General features: G+C 37.6%; 1 protein-coding gene across 2 annotated transcripts in view; it reads right to left on the reverse strand.

Annotated features, from left to right (window-relative positions):
• The window catches only part of PRKG1 (protein kinase, cGMP-dependent, type I), a 1,720,113-nt gene that overhangs the window by 626,163 nt on the left and 1,083,902 nt on the right, over positions 1-10,048 (reverse strand). For both annotated transcript variants that reach the window (XM_006831109.1, XM_006831110.1), the window contains exon 4: positions 6,468-6,573. In XM_006831109.1, coding sequence (XP_006831172.1) covers positions 6,468-6,573 — 106 coding nt within the window. The remainder of the gene's footprint in view (positions 1-6,467; positions 6,574-10,048) is intronic.

The raw sequence follows: 10,048 nt of genomic DNA on the forward strand, positions 1-10,048 counted from the left end.
GTTGAAGAGCAAAGATGTCAGCTTGAGGACTAAGATGTGACTGACCCAAGTCATGGTATTTTCAATAACCTTATATGCATGTGAAAGCTGGACAGTGAATAAGGAAGATGGTAGAAGAATTGATGCTTTTGAGTTATGGTGTTGGAGGAGAATATTGTAAGTGCCATGGGCTGCCAAAAGAACCAATAGATACGATTTGGAAGAAGTGCGGTCAGAGTACTCCTTGGAGGCCAAGAGGGCCAAACTTCGTCTCTCATATTTTGGACATATTATCAGGAGGGAGCAGTCACTGGAAAGGATATCATGTTTGGTAAGGTGGAGGATCAGAGAAAAAGAGAAAACCCCCAATGAGATGGATTGGCCAAGTGGCAGCATTGATGGACTCAAGCGTGGCATTAGTAGTGAGGTTGGCCCAGGATCGGGCAGTGTTTTGTTTTGCTGTGCATAAGGTCGAGTCGATAGCAACTTGATAGCACCTAATAACAACAACAACAACTTCAATAAGTGCAGAACCATAGTGACAGCCCATGAAATGAAATCAACACATATGGAAATCTCTGAGGTCTGTGCAAAGGAGAAATTGAGCATGGACGGATTCGGTGATGGGCAGAGAAACTGCCTCTCAGGTTTACCTCAGGTAATGATCAGAATCCAAAACAGGCCAACTCTATGTGATTCAATTTACTGTTGATACCAGGCAAGAATTACCCAGGCATACTTCTGAGTCCAGAAAGAATACTGGGGTTTCCATTAGAACTGAGCTTAAAAGACCAGGCATCAAATTACTCAGTGGGACTTTACTTCTTCTCATACCCACTCAAGTTTCTGTAGCAATTGTGCATAAGTTGTAAAGAAAATTTAAAAAAATACTGTTGTTCTAACAATTGATGTGATTTCCCTCCCCCAACTTTCTCATCCAAATGCAGTGTCTTCAGTTGCTAAAATCATGACTAGAAATTGATAGCAATTTTCTGTTCACAGGTCCATTAGTATAGTCATTGGCCAACTATGTCAGTCATATATATCAGAAGATGTGGACATATGAGTTGCTTTAAAAATGAGCAAATGCTTGATCTTTGCACTAAAAATACCCCATTGCCATCACTGACTCAAAGCCACACTACTAAGAATGAGTAGCACTTCCCCATAGAGCTTCCAAAGTTGTAATCTTTATGGAAGCAGATTGTAACAATTTTTTTCTCCCACAGAATGGCTGGTGGGCTTGAACTGCTACAATTTGGCTGATGAGCACTTTTCCTACTGCACGATCAGGGCTCAACCTTTGCATTTTTGTTGTTAAGTGCTGTTGAGTTGGTTCCAACCCATAGCAACCCTGAATAGGGTTTCTGAGGAGTGGCTGGTAAGCTTCAACCACTGCCCTTGCAGCTCAGACTGACTTTGCAGTCATACGCGTTAACCTGCAGTGCCACACCAGGATTCCTGACCTTTACATCAGGCTTCACCCATTGTGTAACTGGTTCTGCATGTACTGGCCTATAAACTGCCTTATCCACAAAGCAGTACATTTATTTATGTCTGTAACATTCTCAAAACATAGCCTTAGTACTGAACACTTTATAAAAATAGTCATATTACTATAAAACATGTAGGAAATGAGACATGCTATAAATATGAGACTCTAGAAGAGTGAAGGCTACTTCTGGCTGAAATGGAGTCAGTGTCTGTGGATCTGAAAAGAACAAAGACATTGGAAAAGTGACGATAGAGAAGACAGGAAGAGAGGCGGCATGCTATGCAAAAGCGTGGAGACAGCCTGGCAGGTACATAGAAGTACTTGGTTTGTCTGAGACAAGAGGAAACCAGGTTGAAAAAGTAGGTTGGCATTGGTCTTTGGAGTGCCAGGCATGGTCTTTGGAAGGCTGTAAATAGTTCCAAATAAAATGGGAGTCAGAAAACATTGGGGAGGGGGACAGTACAGGAGCTCTTGCAGCAAATGGTTCAGTAAGAGTTATACTGCTAAGGTTTGGACCTACCAGTCATTTTATGGGAGGCAGATGTGGCAATCTACTTTTCTAAATATCGTTATTTGTAAGGTGCCACTGACTTGGGTCTGATTCATGCTAATCCCATAGACAATAGGGCAAAACACTGTCTGGTCTTATGCCCTCCTCACAACTGCTGTTAAGTTTAAGCTCACTGTTATGTTGCAGCCACTGTGTTAATCCATGTCATTGAGGGTTGAATTTTTCAATGACCAATTTCATACTTTGTCCTAAGAAACCCTGTGAAGTAGCTATCGTTGTTGTTAAGTGCCATGGAGTCAGTTCTGACTCACAGTGACCTGTATAGGGTTTCCAAAGAGCAACTGGTGGTTTGAATCTCTGACCTTGTGGTTAGCAGTACAGTGTCTAGCCTACAACACCACACAAGGACAGGTAGTTAGACTTTGTCCCATAGAGTTGCTATGAATTGGCATCTACTCCAGGACATTGAGTTTGATTTGGTTTACTAAGGAGCTCTGGTAACATAGTGGTTAAGATTCAGGTGCTAACCTCAAGGTCAGTAATTCGAAACTACCAGCTATTCTGAGGAAGAAAGATGAGGCTTTCTGCTCCTGTAAAGATTGGCAGCCTCGTAAATCCTATACAGTTCACTATGAATCAGATCTGACTCCACAACACACAACCACCACCACCACTAGAGAGACAAGAAGTCAGTCACACCCTACATTAGGAAGATTAAAACTGGGCCCAGGCAATGATGACAATCGTATCATTTCTGTAAAGAGAAATCAATGTTACATTCACAAAAAAGGTGGATTTGATATTTTACTGGGTGAGCACATGGAAAGTGATAACAAAGTTAGCATCTACCAATAAATATTTTTAGGTGAACCAGTAAATCTCTACTGCCCTTATGTGACCAACAAATACTATTCACTCACTCTGAGGAACCAACCTTTATTGCTTATGGTTTGAATCGTCAGACCAGAAAAATAAACTAAGGCGGCTCCGAGAATACTACAATAACAACAGCCTATTCAAGCTCATTAAAAAAAAAATTGCCACACGTTCATCTCTAAAACTGTTATTGTTGTTAAGTGCTTTTGAGTCAGTTCCGACTCACAGTGATCTCTGAAATTGTCCCTCTTTTTAAAAATTGTTTTTCAGAGTCACACAGAACAGCATTAGACTTGGTCTATTTCCTTGCAAAAGCAATTTATGGAAGCTGAAACAACATCATGTCATCATTTCCTAGGCAACCAATCAGGATAGTTCTCTATTAGATATGCAACCGAAGAAAATAAAAATTTGACACTCTAAAGTTTAGAAAATGAATATTCCATCTATATATCTATATCTATCTATTTCAGTTGAAAATTTTAATTTTCTTGTAAACTTCAACTCCAAATAAAAATTTGTATTTTACTTCTAAATGTTTCATCTAAACACACTGAGGAGGGGAAATATACACCTTCCTATTAGAATAATATTTCAATATATTATTACCTGATACAAGTCAGGCTTGTATTGTTCCTTTCACAGCAATATAACAGAAAGACAAGGGAACTAACACTGTATAAATGATAAAGCTCAGACAAAATAATCAGAAGAAATGCCCAAGGAAGTAATATTAAAATTGAATCTTAAGAAAATTCCACAGATGTATGTTAAGGTATAGCACTGAAAAAAAAGGTGAATTTGATTTTTCAGTCCGTTTTAACCATTTACTTACCAAAACTGAAAATACAAAATGAAAAAGCCAATATTCTAGTACTCAAAAATGAAAACTTAATGTTACATGTTCCTTTATATCATATAATCTGCATGTTATTTTGTCAATGGCTGTTTCAAATGGAAAAAAAAATCAAATAATTATTTTTTGAAAAAAAAAATCCTCAAAATGGTCAATGTTCTTTTAAATAATAAGATAATATTATTATTTTCTTTAAAATAAAATAAGCTTGAAAACATAAAAACTCATTTCAGTGACTATCGTGCATGTTGTTAAGAAATTAATTTATTAGAAAGAAGATAAAGACCAAAATGGATGTCAGCAGAGACTCTGAAACTTGTTCTCCAGCAGAGCGATGCTAAATCAAATGAATGAAATGAGATAAAAGAGCTGAATAGAAAATTTCAAAGGACAAGCCAAGTCAAATATTATAATGAAATGTGCAAATACCTGTAACTCAAAAACCAAAAGGGAAGAACATGCTTAGCATTTCTCAAGGTGAAAGAACTGAAGAAAAAATTCAAGCCTTGACTTGCAATATGGAAAAATTCTCTGGGAAAAATAATGAATGATGCAGAAAGCATCAAAAGAAGATGGAAGAACACACAGAGTCATGATACCATAAGGAAATGGTTAATGATCAACCATTTCAAGAGGTAGTATATAATCAACAGCTAATGATACTGCAGGAAGAAGTTCAAGATGCATTAAAGACAATGGCAAAGAACAAGGCTTTGGGAATTGATGGAAGACAAATTGAAATCTTTCAATAAACGGATACAGCACTGGAGGAACTCACTCATTTATCTATGCCAAGAAATTAGGAAGACAAATATATTTGGAAGCCAACACACTGGAAGAGATCCATATTTGTGCCCATTCCAAAGAGAGGCAACCCGATGGGAAGCAGAAATCATCGGACAATATCATTAATATCATATGCAAGTAAAATTTTGCTAAAGATAATTTTTAAATGGCTGCAACAGTACATTGACAAGGAACTGCCAGAGGCCAAAGCCAGATTCAGACAAGGACAGGGAAGCAGGGATATCATTGCTGACATTAGATAAATCTTGGCTGAAAGCAGAGAATATAAGAATGATGTTTAGCTGTACTTTACTAACCATGCAAAGGCTTTCAATTGTGTAGATCATGACAAGTTATGGACAATATTGCAGAGAATGAGTATTTTGGATCATTTAATTATGCTCATGGGGAACTTGTGCATAGATCAAGAGGGAGCTGTTCAAACAGAGCACGGGGAGCACTGAATGATTTAAAATTAGGAAAGGTGTGCACCAAGACTGTATTCTTTGACCAGACTTATTCAATCTGTATGCTGAGCAAATAACTTGAGAAGAACAGTATCAATATTGGAAGAAGACTCATTAACAACCTGCGATATGAAGTTAATACTACTTTCATTGCTGAGAGTGAAGAGAATACTTACTGATGAAGACCAAAGACCAGTCTTCAGTATGGGTTGCACCTCAATGTAAAGAAAACAAAAATTCTTACCACTGGATCAATAAATAAATGAAGAAAATATTGAAGTTGTCAAAGACTTCATTTTGCTCAGATTATCCATAAATACTCATGGAAGCAGCACTCAAGAAATCAAATATGTTTTGCATTAGACAAATTTGCTGTACAAGACCTCGTTAAAGTGCTGAGGAGCAAAAATGTCAGTTTGATGACTAAGGTGCCCCTGACCCAAGCCAGGGTATTTTCCTAACCTCATATGCATGTGAAAGGTGGACAATGAATAAAGAAGACCGTAGAATAAATTCATTTGAGTTATGGGGCTCGAGGAGAATATTAAAAGTACCATGAACCACCAAAAGAACAAGTAAATCTGTGTTGGAAGAAGTACAGCCAGAATGTTCCTTTGAAGCCAGGATGGCCAGACTTCATTTCTTATACTTCAGACATATATCAGGAGGGACCAGTCCCTGGAGAAGGACATCACGCTTGGTAAAGCAGAGGGTCAGCAAAAAAGAGGAAGATCCCCAATGAGATGGATTGGCACAGTGGCAGCAGCAGTGGGCTCAAGCTTAACAAAGATTGTGAGGATAGCGCAGGACCGGGCAATATTTTGATCTATATTGCATATGGTCACTATGAGCCGGTGCCGACTTGAAGGCACCTAACAACAAATCATTCATGTTCCTAAGAAATGAAAAGGTAGCTTCTTACCCTCAATTTCCATCTTATATTAAGTTACCATGGTAATATACAACACCAAGGAAAGAAAAAGCTTTTGATATTTCAGAACTGCAACACAAAATGAATTTAATTTGTGAAATTAAACTCAGGATTAAAGGATAATAAGCTGCTTTTGGAAAATTTCCATCTTAGTCATCTGACCTTTAATATCAAACCTCAAACAACAAGAGGTGACTCACAGCCTACAGTGTGGGTTGGTTTAGAAGAGGTACCATAAATATATTAACCAATAAATAGTTAGAGGTGAACTCAATATTCTTTTTCTGTTCAAGAAAGTTCTCATTTGTTTCTCTGAGCTGTACTCTTCTGTTGAGAAACCCTGAGATGCTGAATATACATTATGGAAACTCTCAGTTTCTGACTTAGTCATGTAGGAAAATTGGCCCTGGAAATATAAAGAAGCCAGTTCAAAACCCTACACATCCACAAACTTCCATGGTATTAACACTGAGATACAAGCAGAAAGTCTTCACTGACCCATATTTTCAGAAAGAAGAATCACAAGACAATCAGTGCTCTCAGAAGGAGGAGAGACAGCATCCTACCTCTTTAAAAATTCCATATACTCGGTGTGCTTGATGAGTCCTGTTCTCATCATTATTGTTTGAAAACATTGTCGATCAATGGCCCAGAGTTTCACATTTACAAGAGCTGAAAAACAGAAAAGGAAAACAAACAGGGATAAATTAATTAGAGAATTTCAACTGTGAACATCTTCCTACAAGAGAGGAGTAATTCATGAAAAGTATGAGAATAATTAACCTTTTACAGACATTTAAAATTAAAACATGCTATACTCCTAGTGTGGTGCAGTAGGAGAACACTGAACTGCTAACCACAAGGTCAGCCGTTCAAACCCAACAGCTGGGCCTTGGACACCTTATACAGGGTCGCACTAAGTTAGAACTGACTTCACAGCATGTAACAACAATTTTGTTAAAAAGTCCTGTATGCTTACTGGCAAAATAAAGTCCATAATTTTGTATACCATTATTATTGTCTAATATTAATACTATTGTTGTTGTTAAATGCTGTCGAGTCGGTTCCGACCCACAGTGACCCTGTATAGGATTTCCGAGGAGCAGCTGGTAAGCTTGAACCACCAACCTTGCAGTTCAAACGGCTTTGCAGTCTGGAGCATTAATCCACAGCGCCACACCAGGACTCCATATTAATACTATACAGGACACTTAACAATAATTATTGTATAAAAGGTTGCTATTAGGTTCCTAAAGGGATGAGAGTAAGTACATATTGAAAATATTGAATAAGTTGAAAACTATAATGGGTCATACATAGAAAAGGAGATGTGCAATTAATAACATTGCCTGGTAAGTAGCTAGATTGGCGTTAATGACTCATATGATCATATTTTAATTATAAAAAGTAAGGGTAAAACTTGAATTTTCAGGTTTAGGGGTGAATTTAGTATAGTGAAAGTCATAAATATACAGCCATTTACACACAAAGCTCATTTTACAAATCATAATCTGAATCCAAAATTGTATGTGAAGTAATACTAGATATGTTTGTTTAATTTTAATTTCTACTCTTAGACACGACTACCTTTATTTAACAATATATGTGTTCAAAGTGAACACCGCATAATTTCACCATCTAATCAATCTACTAAGCACATAACTAATAAACAAGTTCTAGAAACTAATAGAAAGATATTATGGTATTTCCCAGAGCAACATACCAAAACCACTTGATTTTAAAAGATAAGCACACTGAAAGTCTTGGCAACTGAACCTGTGTAAAGAGTAAAGAGTATACGAGAAGTTTCTTATACTGTTCTTTCAGATTGTTATGCATGTCAAAAACCTCAAAAAGAAAATATTTTAATTCAGCACATGTACAAAAGAAAGCCAATGCTGCACACATGAGTAAAAAAAAAAAAAAAAAGATTGTTAGAAAATCATAGCAACCTATTTAAACAAAATATCCAAGTGTGAAGCTATTGTTTCTTGAAATATCCTCCATTGAGTTCTGGTTTGGCATTGTGGGCTAATGTGCTGGACTGCAAAGTCAGTTTGAACCTTAAGGTCTGTGGTTCAAACTCACCAGCTGCTCCTTGGAAACCATATACAGGGTCGCTAAGGGTCAGAACTGACTTGGTGGCACTTAACAACAACAGGTCTATATACTTCTGAATATTACCTCTTTGGAATCCCTTCTGAACTGACTTTTCTGCCTTGAAATTAATTGGCCTAGCACAGGCCAGCAAAAGCAACTGTTTTGATTAGACCTTTTTTTTTTTTTAATTTGAAGCCCAATGTACAACCCACTGCACCACTAGGGCTCTTTAAAGTCTAAACAGAATTTATAGATGTCATAATCTATGCATTTAAAATGACTTCTAAAAACAAATTCACAGTGTCTAGATGGGGCTGGTGAAAGGAGATGGGGATAAGACTCTTGAGGTTCAATAGTGAATAATTGGTATCAAAACTGACTGCGATTGTTGCAAATGTAAAGGTACACGTTTTGTAACAAAATGAGGGGAGTGGTTGATCTTTCAGTCCAGAAGCGGAGGACCCCGGGACCATCAAGGGAGAAGAGTGGAGTTCAGGATCCTATCCAGAGAAGTAGGGACACTAGAGATGGAGGCAGAAAAGATGATGTGGCAAGATGGAGCTGCTGGGGACTCTAGACTCAAGGAAGTAGAGGGGCTGTGTACTTGTGGCCGGGGGCAGGCTTGCAGGGTGTACCCTTTGGTTGTTTGAATGGTTATATATTCCTGAGTGCTATGGTGTACATCAAAACAAAACAAAATAGAGGGAATGGAAACAAATGCTATTGAATGATGATGCATGGAGGGGATTGCAGTCATTGCAATGAAATGAAATACGATAGGATGAATGTAAAGCTGATGTTCTCCCATGTAAACTATCACTCAATTCACAATGAAAACTTAAAATAAACAAATAAATAAATTCACAGGCTTGGATACTTTTCCCTTTCGATTCATTTGCTATGGAAATGTCTCTAAGTAAAACAGTGTGCATTTTAAATATTTTGCATGATAATGAATATGACTTGAAGAGATAGCAAGTTTGTCCATAACCTTGGGTGAGACACAAGGATCCTTCTTTGTAATAGGCCCATATACTCATTAGTTAACTCAGCGTTTACAGATGAGCAAGCATGACTAATACTCATTTTTCCTTCTTATCAAAAACACAGTTGCATTAGAATTATGATTAACATCTTGCTTACTAAAGAGCCTGAGAGAACGTAATTCTGCTTTCAAAGCTTAAAACGATATTTTAAAATAAAATACACTCTTTATTCATCCCTGATCTTAAATGATGTGTTGTATTAATCTCCGTAAGGAGTAAGCACTTCACAAATAAAATTTCTGTGATTTTCACAATGATTACAGAGGGCATAAAGCAAAGAAAACGTTGCCAGGAGATTTTTCATTGTTTTCAAATATGTATCTAAAACTTTGTGCTTTTGTTGTTAAGTGCTGTGGAGTCAGCCCCGACTCATAGAAACCCTGTATAGGGTTTCTGAGGAGCAGCAGTTCAAACTGAACTTGCAGTCCAGCATATTAGCCCACAGAGCCTTCAGGACTTCTGTTAGTAAGATCTCTAAGTGCACAAGTACATTAAGAACAATTACGTCTTTAAAAAAACAAAAAACAGTTGGCATTCATTAAGGGGATACGAAGATTACAAAAGAAGTAAAACAATTATGCAATGCTGTTGGTAAGTGCCATCGAGTTGGTTCTGACATATAGTGACCCCATGTACAGGGTTTTTCAGAAGCAGCTAGTAGGTTTGAACTGACAACCTTGTGATTCGCAGTTCAGTGCTAGGAGACCAAAAATCTAGCTTTTGCTTAAGTTTTCCTGATGGGGAATTTTTCTGCTGTTAAGTGCCTTGGAGTAGTTTTTGACTCATAGCTATCCTACGCACAACAGAACAAAACACTGCTAGGTCCTGTGCCTGTTGTTATGTTTGAGCCCACTGTTGCTGCCTCTTGTCGATCCATCCATCTCACTGAGGGTCTTCCTCTTTTTTGCTAGTCCTCCACTTTTCCATCTATGGTAGACTTCTACAGGAATTGGTCCCTCATAACAACATGTCCAAAAGGAGCTCTCCTAGCGTAGTGGTTA

This window comes from Chrysochloris asiatica, unplaced genomic scaffold, assembly GCF_000296735.1.
Source record: "Chrysochloris asiatica unplaced genomic scaffold, ChrAsi1.0 scaffold00003, whole genome shotgun sequence".
NCBI lineage: Eukaryota > Metazoa > Chordata > Mammalia > Afrosoricida > Chrysochloridae > Chrysochloris > Chrysochloris asiatica.